General features: G+C 36.9%; 3 protein-coding genes across 9 annotated transcripts in view; 1 reads left to right on the top strand and 2 right to left on the bottom strand.

The window, feature by feature from the left end:
* LOC115225268 (adhesion G-protein coupled receptor G6-like) overlaps positions 1–24,610 on the bottom strand; it is a 1,160,637-nt gene that overhangs the window by 299,656 nt on the left and 836,371 nt on the right. The window lies entirely within an intron of this gene.
* LOC115225305 (slit homolog 1 protein) overlaps positions 1–24,610 on the bottom strand; it is a 514,782-nt gene that overhangs the window by 286,387 nt on the left and 203,785 nt on the right. The gene's annotated exons all lie outside the window — the stretch shown is intronic.
* Positions 1–24,610, top strand: part of LOC115225271 (leucine-rich repeat-containing protein 15-like) — a 233,029-nt gene that overhangs the window by 205,365 nt on the left and 3,054 nt on the right. The window contains exons 12-16 of the mRNA XM_036513971.1: positions 3,756–3,925; positions 9,509–9,603; positions 12,367–12,419; positions 13,872–14,029; positions 23,820–23,833. Coding sequence (XP_036369864.1) covers positions 3,756–3,925; positions 9,509–9,603; positions 12,367–12,419; positions 13,872–14,029; positions 23,820–23,833 — 490 coding nt within the window. The remainder of the gene's footprint in view (positions 1–3,755; positions 3,926–9,508; positions 9,604–12,366; positions 12,420–13,871; positions 14,030–23,819; positions 23,834–24,610) is intronic.

The raw sequence follows: 24,610 nt of genomic DNA, 5'->3' as shown, positions 1-24,610 counted from the left end.
AAAAACGATTTGTACTATAGTTTCTATTCCATGCACCAAGGACACACGACTACATAAACATGCTTTCAACGTGGCCTACACCTCAACATTCACGAACTCATACATTCCCAAATTAATGAAAGATTAACAGCCAAAAGCCCTACCATACATCTCCACACACAACCCTCTTAACAATGAAGCCTTCGACACCATTCTCCAAAACATCCCCCTACTAAAAAGGGACCACAGAACGAATTTAGTCCCCGAAACGCACACATCATAAAAGCAAACGTCAGCCCAAATCTATGAAAAGTATCCTAACGCAAGGCAGAATACGCTCAACAACAACACTGAATCCGTCAGTTAAAAGATACAGGAAGGCCTAACTATGTGTCGATCTAATTTAAGGATCAGAGTTACTCTTTCAAACAAAGCCAAGGTTTCACAGTGAAAAGCAACTTCACATGTACTTCGGAGAGCCTGATATACGTATTAAGCTGGGCTGGGTGTCGAGAGCAATACATTGTCCAAGCAAAAAACAGTCTATGACAAAGGATTGCTCTGCACAGATCCCAGATCAAAATCCGAAAATCAGAGAAACAGCATTCAACGAACTCAACGACATTTGTGCCAATAACAAACAACCAAGCTTCATAATATTTCCACTCTATCGATTCAGGGACGATACAATCTGTAGTCGGCGCAATAATGAAGAGTCATTCTTTATTACAAAATACAAACCTCTTTTGAACGCATCCACAACAAATGACGCTATCACCAGGGCCGTAGAACAATACCCAAGCAAGTATTTTAAAAACGATATATTCAAAACCGTCCTCTCAAGAATTTATTCAGAACGATTTCAATAACTAATATCATCCACAACGAGTCACTTTTAGGTACATGACCATTTACGAAGATTCCATCAACATTCTACAACTGTCATAGCCCCCCATCATTCTTCTTCTTCGTCAATACTACTACTGCTTAAACAATCAAAGAAAATAATTCATAACGAACTAGCTGCTGCTAACTGCCTATAACCCACAAGAGTAAAAAAGAGAGACAGAGACAGGCAGAAAAAAGGAAAATGTTCCTTGCATTTGAAAGCTATTCTTGAATTTCTTTTATTCTTTTATTCTTTATTTGTTTCACTCATTTCCCTGTGGCCATACTGGAGTACTGCCTTTAGTCGAGAAAATCGACACTAGGACTTATTCTATCGGTCTCTGTCCACATCGTCACATTCATTATCATCATCATCTTCAATATCATTCATTGCTATAATCCACTTCAAATATCTTCCCCATCACTATCATGGCCAACAGTCATCCTCAATATCATAATCATCATAAAGATAAACGTACTAATGAACGTCATTATCAGAATAATTACCATTAACTTCTTCACCGCCATCTTCATCATTATAACATCATTGGTACCAACTTTTTCTCTCTCCTTGCTTCATCGTTATCTTTATGCTTATCACCTTCACCGATAATCCACTTTCTTCTTTTTTTCCGTCGTTCAATTATTTAGTCTAATATGTGATAGTATATCACAAATTTGTTCCATTCAATTTCTCATCAATTGAACTTGATGTTACAGATATATATATATATATATATATATATATATATATACGCACAAACACACAGACCAAAAGGCATGCAGAAATATGAACATTTATTGAAATGAAGATGAAATAGTTTATCTCTGATTACATGATATATAAACTCTACGAAAAATGATCATTATGTGTCCTAAAAACCGAATGAAAATACTCAAAATGATTTATCGAATAACATATATCAATTCGTTTTCACTCTATAATTATGAGCATTCCTATATATACATATATATATATATATATATATATATATATATATATATATATATATATATACATAGCGTGTGGTACCTATGAATAAAAGTACCCTCTATATAATATAAATATATATATATATATATATATATATAAACGTACTTGGAGAAAAGAAACGAAACGATGTGATGGCGCTCAGTCATATAATAATTTAATAAATAAAAAATATGCATACATACATATATGAACGTACCTACATCAACATGTATATATACATGCATATATATAAAACAACCTAGGAAACGGACTTTCTTAACAACGAAAAAACAGAGTACAATACAAACAATACAAGGAATATTCCCCTTCATCAGCTGTCCCTGGTTCGACTCAATGCGTGTTTCGAAGGTAAGGACAGAACACGAACCGGTCGAAGCAATCCTTCCTGCAAAAGAATTAAATAAAATTCTTTTGCAGAGGGATATATATTTTATTTATTATATACATATATATACATACATATATATATATATATATGTATATATATATATATATATACATATATATATATATATATATATATATATATATATACAGGGTGGACCAAAATGATCTGACACATTTGGAGGCTTAATAAAAGTACAAAATAAGAAATAATGAAAAGAATTTTATTTTCTGAATTTTATTTCATTAAGTTTTTAAAAATTAAATTAGCTAAATGCTTCCCGTCATTGTCAACACTGTTGGAGACGTCCGTGAAAGTTATCGATAACTTTTTGGATCATTTCTTCTGGAATGGTTGCTATTTCTACATAAATTGCACGTTTTAATTCATCAATAGCTCGAGGGTGATGACTGAATACTTTTGATTTTAAATATCACCACAAGAAGAAATCACATTTCACCATTCCAGAAGAAATGATCCATAGATTTATCGATGACTTTCATGAACGTCTCTAACAGTGTGTTGACAATGATGGGATGCATTTAGCTAATTTATTTTTAAAAACTTAATTAAATAAAATGGCATTATATGTAGATTCAGAAAATGATTTTTTTTTCATTATTTCTTATTTTGTGCTTTTATTAAGCCTCCAAACGTGTCAGATCATTTTGGTCCACCCTGTATAACGCATAAACTCTGTACTTATTCAGCTTCTGAATTGGCTCATATTGAACTTTAAGACCAAGTGTTATATAAGCTGCAAACAAAAATTCCTCAGCACCAAAAGTTTCTGTGTACCAAAACAATCCGTCTAACACATTGTTGCTCAATGACAGCTGCGCCAAATCGCTACCACCGAATTTCTAGCATCAAATCTTCTGTAATGTATGATATAAAGGGAGCTTCTCCTTCCTTAAAGGGGCTTTATTATTCAAAAGTGAAGGCGCATGGCTTAGTGGTTAGGGCGTCGAACTTACGACTGTGAGGTTGTGAGTTCGAATCCTGGACCGGGCTGGGTGTTGTGTTCTTGAGCAAGACACTTTATTTCATGTTGTTCCAGTTTACTCAGCTGTAGAAATGAGTTGCGACGTCACAGGTGCCAAGCTGTATCGGCCCCTTTGCCTTTCCCTTGGATAACATCAGTGGTGTGGAGAGAGGAGGCTGGTATGCATGGGCGACTGTTGGTCTTCCATAAACAACCTTGCCCGGACTTGTGCCTGGGAGGGTAACTTTCTAGGTGCAATCCCATGGTCATTCGTGACCGAAGGTGGTCTCTGATTATTCAAAACATAAGCTAAAAGATAGTAAGAACTTCATATGTTTTCAATTTCCACCAGAAACCATTTCATTTTATTGTTGTTATTAACACCTTTTGGAACGAAACATGAATATCATTACTTCTATAATCTTGTTGCTGGAATTATATTATCCTTGTTTCTTCTCAAATACCGCAGGAGTTTTTCCATATCTCTAAAGTACATTCACTTAAAGTTCTGTTTATAATTGCAGTGACCTCAAAAACAATACAGGTATGATGTGTGGATGTTATCTGCCAGCCTTGGTAAATTATACGAAAACAACGTTCAACAGAAAGGTGACTGTCCGGGGCCAGTGTCAGGCAGATGTTGGCAATAACCAAACCAAATCAATACCGATACTGGAATATTCCGAATGTAAAAGTTAGTAAAATCATCCTTGTTGTTATTTTATTACTACCACTAATAAAGTCGACGAATTAGCGCTTTCTTCGGCACGTCGGCTTAGCGACATTTTGTTCATTCTTACGGTCTAAGTTCAAACGCCTTCCAGATCGATTCTATTCTTTCGGTGTTGATAAATAAGTATCAGTTGAACACAGAGGTCGATGTAATCGATTATTATCCTCTCCCAAAATTTCAGACCTTGCGGCTTATTGTCAATAAGAACATTCCAGAATATTCTCTCTTGTTCGCATTATAATGTCGTATGAAACAAGAACAATAGATATATAAAAAATAATCGTTTTACCGTCCACACTTTTCACACTGGCCTAGTGGTTTGAGCAGCGAACTCGCGGTCGAGGGATCGCGGGTTCGAATCTCAGACCGGGCGATGTGTGTGTTTATGAGCGAAACACCTAATCTCCACACGGCTCTGGCAGATGGTAATGGCGAACTTCTGGTGACTCTTTCTCCACAACTTCCTCTCACTCTTTCCTCCTGCATCTTGCAGCTCACCTGCGATGGACCGGCTTCCCGTCCAGGTGGGAAACTTATATGCCAAGGAAACCGGGAAACCGGCCCTTATGAGCCAGGCATGGCTCGTGAAGGAACAAACATCGCCATACACATACATCAACGTATGTGCATTCACAATAACACATAGGCATGCGCAAACTTATGTTGTTTGTCTAATGCACGAACACACAGAATTAATTATACCATACAAACATGCATCGGTACACAGACATACACATACACCTGTTCGCTCTCTCTTTCTTTTTCTTACGGTGTCTTTCACACTTCCACACTCACGCGTACATTCCCATTCACATATCTACAGAAATACATAAATATATAACCAAAAATTTAAGAGACGGACGGACTTGTAGCTGATTTGAAGTAGAACATGGATATCATTGAAGTGGTTGCGTTGGCGACAAAAGGACCATGACTGACTGATTCATGAAACGAATGATGAGCCAAACAGGCGATTAAATAATTGGATAAATTGCTAACCAATAATCGGATAATAAAATGAAATAGAAACAATGCGTGTGTTTTGGTATAGTGACTCTACCAAAACACAGCACATTTCTTGGCATTCCATCCTCAAAATCGATGTTTGCAGAAAAGTTAAACTTGATACCTTAAATTTGGTTTTCGTGCTTACCATCACATTCTCTCATGAATGCTGGGTAATATGCAATGTTCTTCCACATATTGTAGAAGTTTTCGAATGACGCCACCCGAATTGCTTGGCGGGTCAGTCAAAATTTTCCTTGACCGGAAGGCCAGAGCGTTTCAAGGTTGACCGTTTACAGTTGATTGAACTCTGAGTGAAGGCAGCAGGCCTGTTGGTTACGTTATCTCACGATCAAAATATCATGATTTCGATTGCCAGGCAGGCGTTTCGTTCCTCAGCAAAACACTTCCTTTCACGTTCGTCAAGTTCATTTACCTATATGCAAATTATATTCAAATATCTTGCAAACAAAAGCGATACCAATTGAAGGCTACGCATACCAGATACTTGCGGGCTTATGGGGTGATCAGAAGAAACTGTATGTATATATGCATATATATATATATATATATATATATATATATATATATATATATATATATATATATATATATATATATACTGTTAGTACCTTATTAGTTAACATATTCACCGGTAAAATTTCCAGTTATTCCTTATTTTTATTTTCTAAAATTTTCGTTGCGTCTTGCACTAAAAGACACAATAGAATATGCTTCAACACACGAACTCATATAAACAATCTTGCAAACCAATTCCCAAAACGAAATATATATATATGTCTCTGCGTGTGTGACTTTGCAAGATATTGTCATTTCAAATCGGAAAATGAATACCATTATGATTATATGTATATAATATATTTGTATATATATATATATATATATATATATATATATATATATATATATATATATATATATATATATATATATATATATATATATATCATAATTTGAAGCGACAATAGCTTGGAAAGTCTTTCGGCTATGCTTATAAAAGCTGCATTCGTACAATTATGAATCAAGTATTGTAGATACATTTTACCCGATTTTAACAATCGGTTTCACACTGGGGATTATGTAACTGGATGTTAGATACCAGTGTGACCAATTAATGTCTTGTACTCTTCAGTGCTGTTAAGTATGGAAACAAATATGGTAACACTCTCTGTCGCTAGAAGTGGAAAATATATCTGGGTTGTGGATGTTGGGGAAAAAAGGCGAGACGAAGTCATGGGAGGCAAAATTGTCAAGGGCTTTATAAAGAGTCATGTTCCTTGTCCTTAATATAATAGTGACGGCTGCAACACAACAAAAGATATGCTGGTGGGATTAGGTGCTGGTATTTGTGTGGGCTTGGGGTATGTGTTGAGATTTGAATATTAGGTACATACTCTTTACTCTCTCTTTACTCTTTAACTTGTTTCAGTCATTTGACTGCGGCCATGCTGGAGCACCGCCTTTTAGTCGAGCAAATCGATCCCAGGACTTAGTCTTTGTAAGCCTAGTACTTATTCTATCGGTCTCTTTTGCCGAACAGCTAAGTGACGGGGACATAAACACACCAGCATCGGTTGTCAAGCAATGCCAGGGGGACAAACACAGAAACACAAACACACACGCATATATATATATATATATATATATATATATACATATATACGACGGGCTTCTTTCAGTTTCCGTCTATCAAATCCACTCACAAGGCATTGGTCGGCCCAAGGCTATAGTAGAAAACACTTGCCCAAGGTGCCACGCAGTGGGACTGAACCCGGAACCATATGGTTGGTAATCAAGCTACTTTATTTCAAAACATTTCCCATGAAGGCAGTACACAGATTAAGTTAGCTTTGCGGGCTGGACGAGGACATTAATGAGGTGAATGATAATGAAAGAAAGATGATAAGGATGGGAGAAGACAAAAAGCGCCCGCCGACTTTCGCTTCTCTAAAACATTGTTCTTTTTAAAGATAAACACAAAACGAGGTATTAAACCTCTTACAATTTTTCCAATTTTTGGACTTAGCAGTCCATTATTAATACAAAACGAGGTATTAATCCTCTTACAAGTTTTCAATTTTTGGACTTAAGTCCATTACTAATAATAACAGTTTAATAATTACATATCGTCCTCGAAATAGCTTGTGCCCGCGCCCTCCACCATCAACCACGCCTCCCTCAGAACGTAGTCAAATTCCGAGTTCGCGTCGCCCGGGACCAAGTTATAATCTTCATTGAGCTCCTTTAGCCCAAGCGTCACGTCGAACGCCACGGCCTCCACAGCTACCTGCGGAGGCCATTCGGGGTCCTGTGTGAAGGCTAAAGGTGCTCCCTTGTAGTGCTCTTCCATCACTTTTTCAATTTCCCCTCCTCTATAGAAGAGGACCAATACGTTCAATTCTTTCGTTGGCGGCACAGTTTCCGCCAACGGTATTCCTTCTCTTGTCGGTGGCACAACCCCAACCGACGTAGTTCCGGGACATTCCGGTGCTACACTGACAGCCGGTAATGTCCCGTTTTTCTTCCTCTTTTTCTTTTTTTCCCTTTTCACCTGAGGGAGGGTGCGTCTCCTCCGTGGCTGGAAGATTCGCCTTCCTCTCCTCATCCCTTTTATCCTTTGGTGAGCACCCATTGTTGCTCACCTTCCTCTTTCGGCCTCTGTTTGAGGAGTCCTCTGCTTTCTCGGCCGTTATCGTTCCCTCTTCTAGAGGGGTTTTACTTAACTGTTCCGGGATCCTATTTTGTTCCCGAGGACAGTTCTTCTTTATGTGGCCGGACTCCAAGCACCGATGACACTTAGGGGAGCGACCCTCAAGCATCACCGGGTACCTGCACCCGGCCATTTTCAAAAAATCTGGAAGAACCAGATTGGCTGATTGGGTCCACAGGGTCAAAATTGCTTTTGACCCTACCCAAGCAGCCGTAGGAAGAACTTTTACATTGAGGAGCTTAGTTTCGCTGTCACCCAGACCCCGGCGGATAGTCTCCTCTATCCACTCGGGTTCTATGTCGGGTGGCAGTCCGCAAATCCAAGCTTTCATCAATTTCTTTTTTTTGTACGTGGGCAGGAATAAGATTTCCTTACCCTCCAGGAGTTTGCTAGCAAATTTGCAAGCCTCTTCAGGGGTGTCAAATAGCAACCACACCGTTGCATATTTGACACCCCTGGAAATGAATTTAATTGTTGGCAAATACTCTTCCAACTCCTTTTCAATTGCCGTCTTTTCGAATAGGGCGATGGTGTCAAGTGCCTTGGAGTAGGTTCTCAACACCACCGTCCCATCTTCACGGTCTTTTAACCACTTTTTAGGTGGTATGATTTCCCACTCCAAAATTTTGTTATTTTTCATTGCCATGTTTTTTTTTAAATATATTCAAATTAAACTCAAAAGCAGGAAGAAAAAAGTTCAAAAGTCCAAATAAAATTTGATAGATTTTTGAAAAAACAAAAAGGAGAAAGCTAAACAGAAGGGAAGAAATCAACGGAAAGTCGCAATAAAGAAAAAAAACAAAAGGGGGGGTTAAATGAAGTTCAAAAGAAAGTTAATAAACAGAAAAACACAACAAAAATATTCTGGCCTTGCGGTACTCCCGGCCTGGGTTGAACCTGGAACGCCGCAACTGCAACACAACCTCCACAAAAATGGGTCCGAAAGGTAATCCAATAGTGGCTTATTTTTATAATTTTCTTGCGAAGTACTCTGACAAGGGAATAAATTCAACAAACCCAAACACAGCACTGGCTACCGCCAACGGTAATTTTAACAGTAACTGTATTGAATTCTGAGGATACGCCCCTCCACTGTTTTTTCTTTTTTTTTCAATGAACACAAAAACGGCGAAATTGTCTCAGAGTTGGACACAACTTACTGAAATAATAATTGGCACGCAATAAATTATGCCCAACTCACAATAAACAAAATCACTTTTTTTTTCAATGAACACAAAAACGGCGAAATTGTCTCAGAGTTGGACACAACTTACTGAAATAATAATTGGCACGCAATAAATTATGCCCAACTCACAATAAACAAAATCACTTACCTCGACAACTTTCCGTTTTTGGTCTTTTTTCTTTAATTGGACGGAGCTGATTGACTCGCGTCCACTCTGGCTGAACAGGAAGCAACTGACTAATTGCGCATGTGCGTTAGCAAGCTACTTACCACACAGCCACTCCTGCGCCATGAGTAGAGAGTTACCAAAATATTTTTAGAATCAAAAATCGCGAATGAGAGGGAAATTGTATGAGATGTTCAAATACTCATTTCCCAAACCATTCTGAACTCTTTTTTGCTATTTTTTGCTATTTTTTGCTCTTTTTTGCTCTTTTTTGCTCTCATCAACAAAACAAATGTAATCGTGTACTGCTCATGTGTTTGTCAGCCTCCTCCATCTCAACGAAACCCACTTCACTGTTATCATATTGATAATCATATTTATATCTTCGTGATATCTATCACAAGACTCTCATTTACGAAAGGAATCATTCACTTCCGTTTCTATATTTTTCCATAGGTTGGACCAATTCTTTTGTATTTTATCTGATTTTCAATTCTACATTGAAGAAGTTCAATGAATATAAAAGTTCGGGTGTTAACATATCTAGAGCTGTGAGTAGCCGTTTATTTTCTCTCCCTCACTATCTTTTCCTGCACTTACACACACACACACACACACACACACACACACACACATACACACACACACACGTACAAATCTATAAAAGAATAAAAGAATGTATATAGCGTTTACAAATGAGATCAGAAGATTCTCAACATAAAAAAGTTTCAACAACGTTCAGATGATTGGATCCTACACTCCGAAACATGTACCGAGGATCGAGTTGGAGGGGTGGAAAGTAGGTATAAGGTGAATTCAAGGGAACAGATACGGAGTCAGTGATGCATATAAACAGATAAACCACCCTGTCTTTCATGTACAGAATATATATACCTGCTTAATAGTTTATAATGGTGATGGCGGAATATTAGGGAAACAGGACAGGCGTGCGTATATTGTTCATGAAAAGCTTTAAATTTAAAATCAATAAATTCAGACGGCTGTGTGGTAAGTAGCTTGTTTACCAACCACATGGTTCCGGGTTCAGTCCCACTGCGTGGCACCTTGGGCAGGTGTTTTCTACTATAGCCTCAGGACGACCAAAGCCTTGTGAGTGGATTTGGTAGACGGAAACCGAAAGAAGCCCGTCGTATATATATATATATATATATATATATATATATATATGTGTGTGTGTGTGTATGTATATATGTGTGTGTGTGTGCGTGTATGTTTGTATGTCTGTGTTTGTCCCCCCAACATCGCTTGACAACCAATGCTGGTGTGTTTATGTCCCCGTTTCTTACCGGTTCGGCAAAAGAGACCGATAGAATAAGTACTGGGCTTACAAAGAATAATTCCCTGGGTCGAGTTGCTCGATTAAAAGCGGTGCTCCAGCATGGCCGCAGTCAAATGACTGGAACAAGTAAAAGAGTAAAAAGCAATTAAACTCCAAACTACTAATAGTTGTAATTAGTTGTCGAAACTATGCATAGTCCAGGAAAGATAGGGTAAACATTTTTATTTCTCTTTCCCTTTCAGAATTACAACTATTAGTGGTTTGGAGTTTAACTGCTCTTTCTAGTGTGTCAGATATCCTATTATGGTCATCTCTTATGTGTTTAAATACATATATATATATATATACATACAAATACAACATACAAATACTTACATATACGAACGTATACATACATATACATATACGTTCGTATATGTAAGTATTCGTATGTTGTATATATATATATATATTTCACTCTGTGTATATTCCACTGGTGAGGCAAACCATTCCTAAATGCAAAGTCAGAAATCCGGAATCTGGGATTATCCAGTCATTTTTACTAGTTTTATCTCGCCTTTTTCTCTTCTCTCCGTGTTACTATATGAACACTTAAGGTGGTTTTAGAGTCAGATCATGGCTGCTATTTTCAGCATGGCGGTATCTCGTAGATACCCTAAGTTATGATATTAATAATTATTATCTTTGAAGGTTATATTTTCCATGCTGGCTACATGCTAAGATCATTATTTAATTTTAAATTAATGATCTTATCCTTAATTATATATACATACACACACACACACATACATACATACATATATATATATATATATATATATATATATATATATATATATATTTATATTATATATATATATATATATATATATATATATATATATATATACATAAATACATACATACATATACATATATTAGCTCAGGCGGAGCTGTGTGATAAGAAGCTTGCACGCAGAAACTGAAAGAATCCCGTCGAATATATGTATATATATATATACATATATATATATATATATATATATATATATATATATATATATATATATATATATATATTATATATATATATATATATATATTATGTATATGTAAAGAATGAAAGGCAGAGTCGATCCGAGCAGAATTTGAAGTTAAGGGTGAGTTAGAGCAAATGCTACAAAGCATTGTTGCCGGTGCGGTTACGATTGTGCTAGTCTGTCACCTGAGAGGCATATATGGACATGTGAATATATATATATACACATACATATATATATATATATATATATATATATATATATATATATATATATATACATATATATAGATATAGTTAATCCAAACATGAAAACACAAAGGGAAAACACAACAACGCGAGGATGTGGAACAAATTTAGTATTATTGGACGCTCAGGAAGGAAGGAAAGAAGAGGGTTTAACGTTTCGAGCAGAGCTCTTCGCCAGAAACATAGGAAAAGGAAAGATCCAAAGAAGGGATCTATATATATAGTTGAAATTTATAGAAAAACAATAGACGAAGACGGGGCTATGTACAATAAGCAGGTATGTTGGTTTGACGCCTTTATGTTTCGAGCCTACGCTCTTTAACGGGAAGGAATAAGAGAAAAGAAACAGAGAGAGAATAAAAACTTGTGGATAAAGCGTCAAGCATGGCCACACACACACACACAAAATTATATATATATATATATATATATATATATATATATATATATATATATATATATATATATATATATATATATATATACAATAATATGTTACATTACTCGATAGTCAAGATAAAACTCTGAGTTTCAGATGCCGAAGTGGGAATCCACGACATCTCTTCGGTTATCTGGCTATTTGAAAACGCTATCTAGCATCTGAAACTCAGAGTTTATTCTTGACTATCGGGTAATATAACATATTGTTGTATAGATAAATTTCCTCTATTTACATAATATTGAGGTCTCTTTCTTTCTTTTGTTATCTTACCGTTTTACCAATATATATATATTCCTGTATTGCAGATAGAGCATGAGTTATCAAACTTGACAGGAACATTCGAAGTTGCGTATTGTGGGTAAGCAAAATTAATACTTTCATTCAAATTTTGTTTATTTTTGGTGAAAATATTCCCGTGTTTATTTTTGCTGTATTAAATATTACAATAAGAATTCTGTACCTGACATCCATAATACACAGGTTCATACGTTCAATGAAATGTTGAGCAGACTAATGTAGATATATAGAGTACAAAACATGTGTGTGTGAATATATATGTAGATGCATAGGTTGTCGTCGTTGTCGTCATCAACACCATCATTACCACCACCATCATCATCATCATCATAATCATCAGTTCATGTCCGCTCTCGACTCTGGCATTGGTTGGACGGTTTGAGAATAAAACGACAGCTCGGAGGTCTGCTTCGTATTCCGATCTCTGTTTTGACAAGGTTTCTACAGCGTTACAGCGTGTACCTCACAACGTGTACCTTACAGCGGGTACCTTACAGCGTGTACCTTACAGCGTGTACCTTACAGCGTGTACCTTACAGCGTGTGCCTTACAGCGTGTGCCTTACAGCGTGTACCTTACAGCGTGTGCCTTACAGCGTGTACCTTACAGCGTGTACCTTACAGCGGGTACCTTACAGTGTGTACCTTACAGCGTGTACCTTACAACGTGTACCTTACAGCGTGTACCCTACAGCGTGTACCTTACAGCGTGTACCTTACAGCGTGTACCTTACAGCGTGTACCTTACAGCTTGTACCTTACAGCGTGTACCTTACAGCGTGTACCTTACAACGTGTACCTTACAGCGTGTACCTTATAGCGTGTACCTTACAGCGTGTACCTTACAGCGTGTACCTTACAACGTGTACCTTACAGCGTGTACCTTACAGCGTGTACCTTACAGCGTGTACCTTACAGCGTGTACCTTATAGCGTGTACCTTACAGCGTGTACCTTACAACGTGTACCTTACAGCGTGTACCTTACAGCGTGTACCTTACAGCGTGTACCTTACAGCGTGTACCTTACAGCGTGTACCTTATATCGTGTATAAATAAAGAATATGTAGTAAATAAACAAACGAGCATAGTGTATTTAGTATATGTTTGTTTGTTTATTTACTACACGTCTTTTTAAGAATAAGACATGTCAAATTTTCCGTTGTCTTCTTATAATTCTGAAAATGTTATGTAACGTACGCACGTCTCAATATGTTACCTATACACACACTCATGCATATATATTTATATATATAAGGAATATTATTCCAAACTTACAGGGAAAAATTCGATTTAGAAATACTAATTCAAATTTCACAAAATATAATCTATATAAATTAGAAACAGCTTTTTTCTAATTTATATATATATATACACACAAACACACACACACAGACACACACTCACAGACACACACACACATACACACACACACACGCACATACATATATATATATATGGTGAGTATCGTTGAAACTAATTACATTTTGTAATATCTTTTAAAATCCTATTTCAGTTCTGAAAACAATAGCGGAGTATTTACTATTAATTGCACAGTATCACTTATATTTACTAAAGACCAAATTTTTAAACAAGTTTCCGAAACTTTTAAGACATCACAGACTTTGCGTGATTTGGGATTGCAACAAGGGAACACGGAGTTATTTGATGAAAGTAAGTAGAGTGTTTCGTGTCATTTCTATCCTCATGACAATCATCAGTGATTTTATCATCACCATCATCATCTTCATTGTCGTCGTCGTCGTCACCCTCAGCATCATCGTAAATAGGTGATGATATTACACATACATACACACGCGCGCACGCTTACCATTTTTGAAATCAAAATGACATTCCATAAATCAAGAATTTATTTTGCTATTTTCTTCGTTGGAATCTCTACTACTCGCCGCTCTCAGTTGTTTGTTTGCTCCTTTTAATTTTAATTACACAAATTAGTTTAGGCCATAAACGTTTTCTATTTATTCTGCATACGTCTAATTCTTAAAGAATTAAGGTAAGACAACGCAGTGCTAATGACGCTTATGAAGGCAGAAACACGTTCCACATTTGTCCTATTGTTTTGCTTAATGACATGTTAATTCATGAGAATTCTAGCTTTTCTTGGGAGACCAGTGTCCATGATTCTTTCACAAGACCTTCAATCGTGGTAGGCAGGAGAGAAAGGGAGATGCCATCAAACTAAAGATGTGCTCTAAATAATTACAACAGATATTTCTCTTCCACTAATGGCATCCACACTGTCAAGTGCTGGCATTAAACTGGCTGATGTTTTGCTTCTACCAACGAAGGAGGCCATGCTAGGATTTGAACTCAGAAAGTACAGTGCCGGAAGAAGTAAGGCAAAGTACCCTGTCTCAGTCCCATTGCATGGAATCTTGGGAAAGTGTCTTTTACCCCACTGCCCTGAACTGGTACTTTTTATTATCCTGGAAAGAATGAAGGGTGAATGGGCCTCAGCCGGGTTTGAACTCAGAGTTGAAAGAGTCGGAACAAATACTAAGAAGCATTTTGCCGGACGTACTATCAACTCTGCCAATCACTGTCTTCAGGTTTCTTGGGTTATCTCCCTGTTGATTTGGAGTCGAAATCGTTGCTAGATGTTTATTTAGCTAATTTTGAATCGAGGCTTAATTCAGTAAATCAATAATCTATATAGTGTAATATTTAAAATGCATATTCTCGATAACTTTCTTCATGTTTGCAGTCTGAATTCGTGGCTGTTGCCATTCTCAGATGCTCTCTTGAAACAATTTCGAATGATGACGTATCCCTTCTTCATACGTTCTGGAACAATCAAGCTTGGATATCTAATCACTCGTCATCGGAGAACACAATCTTTCTGTACATAATGTGCTTTTTAAAACATAGGTGATTCCCCGGTTCAAGGGAATCTAGTTGTGTCTCCCCTCAGATTAAACAACTTTCTCGGTGCGTGCTGGTGTCCGTCAAACAGACATCTCTGAAGAGCAACGAGAATCCAAGGAATAACAAATTTGTTCATTCTTAATACATTCCACCAGAATCACTTGTAATATTATATCTTTAGCCAGATTTATGTGGCAACAATTAAAAGAGAAAGTAAGGTCATACATTCTGACCCCCACAACTAATAGAAGTAGAAGCAGGCTGCGCTTAGCTGAAAGATTTACACAATTCGGGTGTTTCATAAATATAAAAATGTGAAATTATTGGATCCCTACCCTCACGAGCATAAAACCATTTGGTCATGTGATCATGTCAATTTTGAACTAGAAAACATAACTGACACGATTCCCCCTTAACAAACAGGAATCCCCCCCACAAAAAAAAAAACACACCCCTTTTACGCAATTTCGAATAATGATGTAATTTTTTGCAATATATTTCATTTCACTTCTTTTCATCGTTAACAAGTCAACCTTTACACACTTTAATAGATGACAACTCATTTTCATATTAGATTCAAAATGTAAGAAATAAGGAATGCAACCAAACTAAGTTATAAACGTGTGAAATCTTCATTGAAACGTCACTGAAAATTTGAAAATGCATTAAAAGTGCAACGACATTTTAGAAGGAAAATTGAAAGAGATCCACCTTTGCGACTTACCATCAATCGATTTAGAAATAGATTTGAAGGAGATGGAACTGTTCCCAGTGATGACAAGACACTTTCCAGAAGACAACGGACATCGACGAACCCCACAAAGCAATAAAGAGTACTAGAAAAATATTGCCACAGTTCAAGGAAATTTATGCGGCAAATGAGTCGTGAGATAGGAATTTCGACATCAGACCATCGCATTTTCAGACCTTATCACTGTAGAAATTACATTCCAAGAAGAGTCCATGTTCGGAATGAAGATGCTCTGGACCGAAAGAGAAGTTTTTGGCAAAATGTACTTGGCAAGATTTATTGAAAATGCTTTTTTGGCAACTAAGATTGTTTGGAGTGATGACACTCTATTTATACCAAATTGTTCGATGTAACCGCTACGATTGTATCGACCTGGGACCTGAGAATCCTCATATTACTGAGTAACACCAAATTAATTTATTAGAAATTACAGTTTGGAACGCCTAATCAAAAGGATTCCTTCTTGATGGTACTGTGACTGGCCCAAGTTATTTGAACTTGATGCGATAATCTGTCATGCCAAGCATTAAAGAGGATGTGGAATTTCATGTCCAAAATTATCAAGATTATTTAATGATCTACCTTTATGAGATTTTACCAAACAGACAATTTGGACAAGAAATTTCAACAGAATACAGTCTGCATTCACCTGATCTCACATCATAAGACTCCTTTTTATGGGGATATTTAAAAGGTAAACGGTTTTACAGTACAAAACGGGAAACAGGCGATGATTTGAAGGTGGACATTGAAAGAAAATGCGCAGAAATATCTAGTGTTTGATGATGCTTGAAATTGCACTACATCACTTTGTCAGCGGAGCTTGGACCGAAAGACCATCAGTCTGGAAACGTTCATAAAATAATTGAATTCTGAAAAGGAAATTTATTTCAATGGAGTTTCCCCAAACTACGATGGTCCTTGGATGTGGTTCCAGTGAAGGTGACATGGTGCCGCCCAACATCTTTAATCAGAGCCGGAGCCACAATTCGGATGGCTATGTGAAGCTGCTGGAGACTGTGGTCAAACTCTGGCTTGAGAAATTTGCTGCTGGAAGGTCATATGTGTGGCTGCAGGATTCGGCACCTTGCCATCCCACTGAAAAGAGTCAGAAGTGGTTGTCAGAGAATGTCTATGACTTGACCAGCCCAAATTTCTGGCCTCCTAATTCTCCCGATTGTTATCCCACGAATAAAGACACCAATCTCTCTGCTTGCAACATCTGCTGGCCAAGTGCAAGATGTTCGAAGATATTCCCACGAACATTGTGAAGAACACATACCTCAGTCTGTGGGGCCGTCCTAAGGCAGTGGCAGAAGCCGAGGCAGTGGCAGAAGCCCCACTGTTAACCCCCAGTTATAATCTAGCTGACATTCTTTAATGTTTTAAATGCTTTCATATTTGGATGGGATTTTGTGCTTCCCTTTTAAGCAAGCCGTCAAATTTATCCACAACACCCTGTTCACATACATACATACATACATACATACATACATGCTTACATACATACACACACAAATGCACACACACTTCCACACGTACATACAATCACACAAACACACACACATAAATAGGGTTAAGATCGAAGCTGCATCCTCTTTCACCACATCTGCTTATTCCCTTTTTAGGATTCAGTTTTTGGTTGTTATTTTCATGTGAGATCACTATTAGATTTAAAAATACAAGGAATGTTGCTTGTGGAGTTATTTTATATATAAAAACATGACGTTCCGAAGATGGTTTGCTAATATTTATTCACCATTACACGTTTCGTTTGATTCTCTCTGTAATAGGACATTTCTCACATGTTTATCAAGCATATGTTTGCATTTTCGGTATATAAAACACGGCTATAAATTCTCTAATATATATTTCATATTAACATATCTTATTTGTTTTTCAGTGGTCTGTAATGAAAACACTACACCAACAAGCAATGGCACTTTCTATTGGCCAGTGACAAAAATAGGGACTAATGTGACGATCCCATGCCATGCAAATGTAGCGACGAGACGCTGGTTCGTTTCTATTGTTTTATTTCGTCTCAAGTTTTGAATGATTATTTTGAAAGGAAGTCTTATGGTATAGTAAATAAAGTACCCAAAGGGATTAAAATGATAGAATTAAGGTCCATCTGTTCAAATCATTTAACACTGATTAAGATCTTGTCATCAAATCTAAGTAGAGACTTCAAACTTGAAATCTTCAAAGTCACAGTCGAACCAGTTCTACTATATGGCACAGAAACCTTGACGTTATCAAAGAAGCTTGAGAGGCGGTTGGATGGAACCTACACTCGCCTCCTTATGAGAGCTCAAAATCTCTCATGGAAGCGTCATCCAACCAAAGTGCAAATATATGGGAAATTACCACCTGTGTCATCTCTTGTGAAAGGTAGAAGAGTCCAGTTTGCTGGACATTGTTGTAGGACTGAAAGCGAGGTAATTTCTCCTCTTCTCCTCTGGAAGTTATCTGCTCGCGATACCAGAGGGCGCACACTCTCCTACCCTGATGTAATCTCCAGAGATACAGGCATCCAGCAACAGGACCTCCGTAATGCCATGATGGACCATGAAGTCTGGCGTAGCATGGTAAATCCCATTGTCTCGACCACGGTCGAACAATGATGATGATGATGCTATTTTACATTTTGTACCAGGATGCGACATAGTCTTGCCTTGGTTACGCTCCCAAGATTTGCTTCGTTGGCGATGTTTGATGAAGTATCGCAACATTTGTTGATAAGATTTCTGATTGTCATGAAATATATGTTAATATATGTTAATATATGTTGGGCAGAAAACACATACCTAAACTCAGCCGACAGTATTTATCATTAATTGTGTTGGTTTCGGGGAAATATTACTTTATATGAATTTATGATTTACTGTAAAGCACACGTTTTGTTACTGTATAGTGGTGAGCGATGAAGGCTCGGATTTCATTCATCATGCTGGTTTTTCTTTCATCTATACCACGCTATTTCGGATACTGTTACTTTCAGGGGCTGAGTTTTATACGAGCGTCGACTGAAAAGCCCATGGTGTGACCAAGATAGTCTCACGGAGTGTGACCAAATATGTTTGTTTTTGAACATAGTTCCATTTGCAGTCAAAATACTTCTTCAGTCCGTGTCCCAATTCTTGGGACACGGATATGAGGTCATCAACGCGATACTGCTTCTTAGCCAAGTATTTTCATATTGGGGGGGGGGGCAAATGATAGTTGGAAGGGGGCATACCAAGAGAATAGGGAGGCTGATCATCGAGTTCAAAGTCACAAACAGGCACAGTACTCCCCATCGATAATGGGACCACTTTGAATATGTCTTTTTCATCCTCCAAAACTGAGGCCATCACCTCCCCTACAGATGAAACTACATTGGCCTTCTTTGGAGGTGAGAAGGGATGTTTCCAATGCAAGGATTGTCTTTTTTCTCTGGACCAACACTTATCCTTCTTCAAATAGATTATAATTTCAAATCACAATCAATCAATGTTTCTCTCACATTCCTATGATATTCATGAAATAAAATTGCATTAACACGTTTGACAACATTTGATATTCATTTTTCAGTTCCTCTAGACAGGCGGCACATTCCGAAAATGCAACAATTCAACATATGACATCACCAAAGTGTTCACCATTCACTGGTGTCTGGCAAGAACCAGACATGACCCAGTGTTACAATACAGAGAGGATCACTCAACAACTAAAGAACATCACAGGTGAAGACATCGGTAAAGGTGAGCGTTTACTCTTACTACAGTATTAGTAGTAATAGTAAGTAATTGTAAGTAATAGGAGCAAGAGAGATATACGTCTGTCTTCCATTACGTATACACACACACACACACACACACACACACACACACACACACAAAATGACAAAAGAAGTTTATCTCCTCCTCAGTTGTCGACTGTTAATTACTCCCTATTTCGAGCTTTCAGCGACAAATCAGGAAAACTTAATAAAACTGCACCATCGAGATTTTTTTTAAATACATAAATTGTGGAGAATCAGTGCTTCAAATGAACAGTCCCCATTCTCCTCTGCCTGTTTGCTCCCACGTGACTATAGGTCATGTTTTCGCATATCTCTCTTTTCTGCACGCGACGTTTACTTAGCTGGACGTCATTTTTTTCTCGCCTCTCGACATTTTTTCTCTTCTACTATTTTCTTCTGTTGTATTTATTATATAACTTTCAAAATTTCTTCCAGGCGTTAACCATCACAATGTGTCTTGTCCTAACGGCCATAAATGTTTGTCTACGCCGAGGTTTAGTTTCATTGTTTACTCACGCATTTATTATTCTAATTTATTTAACATTTTACTATTATATATACCCGGCAGTTTTTCAAAATGTATGCGTATATACGTTATGGTGTATATATATGTATATATATATATATATATATATATATATATGTGTGTGTGTGTGTGTGTATATATCTATATGTATATATATATATTATGTATATATGTATTTGCGTAAATATTAATTTATATATTTGTATGCGTGTCTATATGTGTGTGTATTTGTATGTTTGTATTTATGTAGATATGCATGTCGTTGTATGTGTGCGTTTCGCCAGTTGAACGAAATTCCTAACATTCCTTAGACATAGGAAATTTCCTTAGACATAGGAACTTTCCTTAAACATAAGAACTTTCCTTAGACATAGGAACTTTCCTTAAACATAGGAACTTTCCTTAGACATAGGAACTTTCCTTAAACATAGGAACTTTCCTTAAACATAGGAACTTTCCTTAAACATAGGAACTTTCCTTAAACATAGGAACTTTCCTTAGACATAGGAACGCGAATCATTTCACACTTTCTACCTCGACCTATTTCCCCTTTCTCTCTCTCTCTCTCTCTCATTTTCTGTTTCTATTTCTTTTATTCTTTTTCCCTTTTTTCTTTCTCCTTTCACTTGTTATTCTCTGATTTTTCTTTTCTTTCTTTCTCCTGTAATAACAAAGTTGTATAAGCATACACTAGGCGGCTTTATGCGTGCGTGTGTATGTGTGTGTGTGTGTGTGTGTGTGTGCATACGTATATATGCATTTGTATATTTTCAAGTTTGCCTATATATATATATATATATATATATATATATATATCTGTATATATAATCTTATGAAAGGGAAATGGAATTTAATTAACATCAATAGCATTTGATCAAAATTTACATTTCCAGTGGTCTAACGTGTAAAAAAAATATATATAACATATATATATATATATATATATATATATATATATATATATATATATATATAAATGTAACCATGTACCTTCGCCTGTATGTTTTGTGTATATATGTATATTATAGATTTTTCGTATGTGTATATATTTTAGCGTGAAAGTTGTTTAAACGGATATATCCTTTAATTTATTATTATTTTTGCAACTAATTATTTACCCTTCGTACTCAGGCTTTTTTCTTCCTACATAAGCTATTTCCGATTAAAGGTTTTCTTCGATTTATATAATATGATTTGAAACTGCAATTGTTATTTCATGCAACCGGCTTTTGTAAAGACCGTCAGTTGAAAGGACCAACGGAACAAAACCATTTCCAAATGTGTTTCTATCAAAGAAATTGTATTTCTTCATATAAGTTTATCTTGCTTCATTCTAAACAAAACTGTCCGACAAACGGGAACGTGAAACTCCGAGTAACAGTTTTTGTGATGTTTATGCTGCCTTTTAATACATGTGTGTGTATGAATATATACTTATGTGTTTGTATGTATATACAGTGATGATTAAAATTATGTCAAGATATGATAAGTCGTATAATCCCTTTTGTTAATCTCTTCCAACGGTTTATCGTTTGAATCCTTTATGGAAACGTGCTGACAGAAGTTATTACTTGAGAGATCTGAGTTTATTATTATATCGTTAAGACTACTCTTTTCCTCACATTTCTGTAGAATGGCTCAGTAGATAAAACGATAGATATATTACTGGTACACAACTCTATCACGTACTGTTGGCGGTTGTAAAATGAATAATCAGTGATGTAATCCATATGGTTGTGTTTCATTGAATGCGAGCAAGTTACCACTCTCAACAGATTATAATGGATGTTGAATCACACCGCCATTGGCTGTCAATAATATCATTTACAAACACCCACCAACAAGGGTATGTCGTATTCAGCTATAAAGGACCCCATACTGTATAGTAATTCCACCACCACCACCTACTCTTTACTCTTTTACTCTTTTACTTGTTTCAGTCATTTGACTGCGGCCATGCTGGAGCACCGCCTTTTTAGTCGAGCAACTCGACTCAGCGACTTATTCTTTGTAAGCCCAGTAATTATTCTATCGGTCTCTTTTGCCGAACCGCTAAGTAACGGGGACATAAACACACCAGCATCGGTTGTCAAGGGATGTTGGAGGGGGCGGGGAACACAAACATATACAGACACACTCACACACACACACACACACATATGTATACATAAATACGACGGACTTCTTTCAGTTTCCGTCTACCAAATCCACTCACAAGGCATTGGTCGGCCCAGGGCTATAGCAGAAGACACTTGCCCAAGATGACTCGAAGTGGGACTGAACCCGGAACCATGTGGTTGGTAAACAAGCTACTTACCAAACAGCCACTCCTGTTTCTGTTAATTCTACAAAGATGGAGGTGCTAACGATGTACAGCAATGAGTAAACAGCTGATGACCTGAACACGTTTAGCAATGTCTGTGCTATATGAAATCGGGGTAGTTTATTAATTTTCATTGATTCATTAATAGTCATGTGACTTAATTTGCATCTTGAATGCGAATGAAAATTTCCCTAAATTTCATCTTAAATTTCCCATTGCAGAAAATGTTGAGGAGATTTCAACAATAGTCCGCGATATTTCCAAGAAAGCAAAGTATTTCAAAGCAGAAGATATAGACTTGGCTGTAGACATTCAAGAGAAAATGGTGCCATTGATATCGAATGTGTCCACAAATATAACACTGAATAACATACTTCCTAGTATCAACGATATGATAGACACACCGGAAGAGATTTTGGTTGAAGCAGAACAATCAAAGAGAACTGGGAAAAGGTAAAATCCATATCACATTTGTTGTTGTTAGTAGTGGTGGTAGTAGTAGTAGTAGTAGTAGTAGTAGTATCAGCAGCAGCAGCAGCAGTAGTAGTAGTGGTAGTAGTAGTAGTAGTAGTAGTAGTAGTAGTAGTGGTGGTAGTGGTAGTAGTAGTGGTAGTAGTAGTAGTGGTAGTAGCAGCAGAGGCAGAGGCAGAGGAGGAAGAAGAAGAAGAAGAAGAAGAAGAAGAAGAAGAAGAAGAAGAAGAAGAAGAAGAAGAAGAAGAAGAAGAAGAAGAAGAAGAAGAAGAAGAAGAAGAAGAAGAAGAAGAAGAAGAAATAGTGGCAGAAATAGTGGAAGCATTAGTAGCAATAAGGCATAAAATAGATTTCTTAATCAATATAATTAGGGTAATTACACCTATATCTAATTACGTATTCGAAACACACTCTTAGTTGAGATTTCATTTCTTGGTTTTCTCACAGAATGCTGGACATTATAGAAGCAATCCCGGAAGAGATTCCACTGGAAGAGCAGCAACTGACAGTCTTACATCCTAATCTTGGTATTGGTGCCATCAAAGTGAAGAAGGACACGTTCAATGGTGCGGTCTATGGTATTTCATTTGGAAATAAAGAAAACGAATCAAGACAATGGTACAGTACTTCCTCATGATTTCTCCCTTATTAACCGTTTGTTCTAACACCCAAATTGATGAAATACATTACAGTGAAATATAATATCTTTAGCAGGAGTGGCTGTGTGGTAAGTAGCTTGTTTACCAACCACATGGTTCCGGGTTCAGTCGTACTGCGTGGCACCTTGGGCAAGTGTCTTCTACTATAGCCTCAGGCCGACCAAAGCCTTGTGAGTGGATTTAGCAGACGGAAACTGAAAGAAGCCCGTCGTATATATATATATATATATATATATATATATATATATGCGTGTGTGTGTTTGTCCCCCTAGCATTGCTTGACAACCGATGCTGGTGTCCCCGTTACTTAGCGGTTCGGCAAAAGAGAACCGATAGAATAAGTACTGGGCTTACAAAGAATAAGTCCCGGGGTCGATTTGCTCGACTAAAGGCGGTGCTCCAGCATGGCCACAGTCAAATGAATGAAACAAGTAAAAGAGTAAATCCCAAAGACAGTCTCTGAAGATTGTTGGACTTCACATTGCTTCTCTCATGGGCAATTATATGTAGGATTTTCGCGAGTTGGAAGACCCCAAAATCTTTTCATTTATACACCAATTAAAAGACACACTCAAAGCATCGTATATTTAGAAGCTATAGTTAATTAAACTGTAATTGATTTCAAGATTTCTTTCAATACATTTCTTTATACTCACGTCATCTTATAGAATTTTTGTTAAATGTACTTATGAACAGAAGGGGAGTGCTCGCTGGCCGATTCTTCTCGAATTTATGCATTTTCAGGTTCAACCTCTTTCAAATAAGTACTGACAATTAATTGAAGGGGGTTGCAAAGATAAATAACCACCTGGTTTTATTAACAATTTTCACAGTGACATCATATGTAGT

The sequence above is a fragment of the Octopus sinensis genome, linkage group LG27, assembly GCF_006345805.1.
Source record: "Octopus sinensis linkage group LG27, ASM634580v1, whole genome shotgun sequence".
NCBI classification, from domain to species: domain Eukaryota; kingdom Metazoa; phylum Mollusca; class Cephalopoda; order Octopoda; family Octopodidae; genus Octopus; species Octopus sinensis.
Note: the sequence above shows the minus strand (reverse complement) of the source record. Positions and strands in the feature narration are given on the sequence as shown.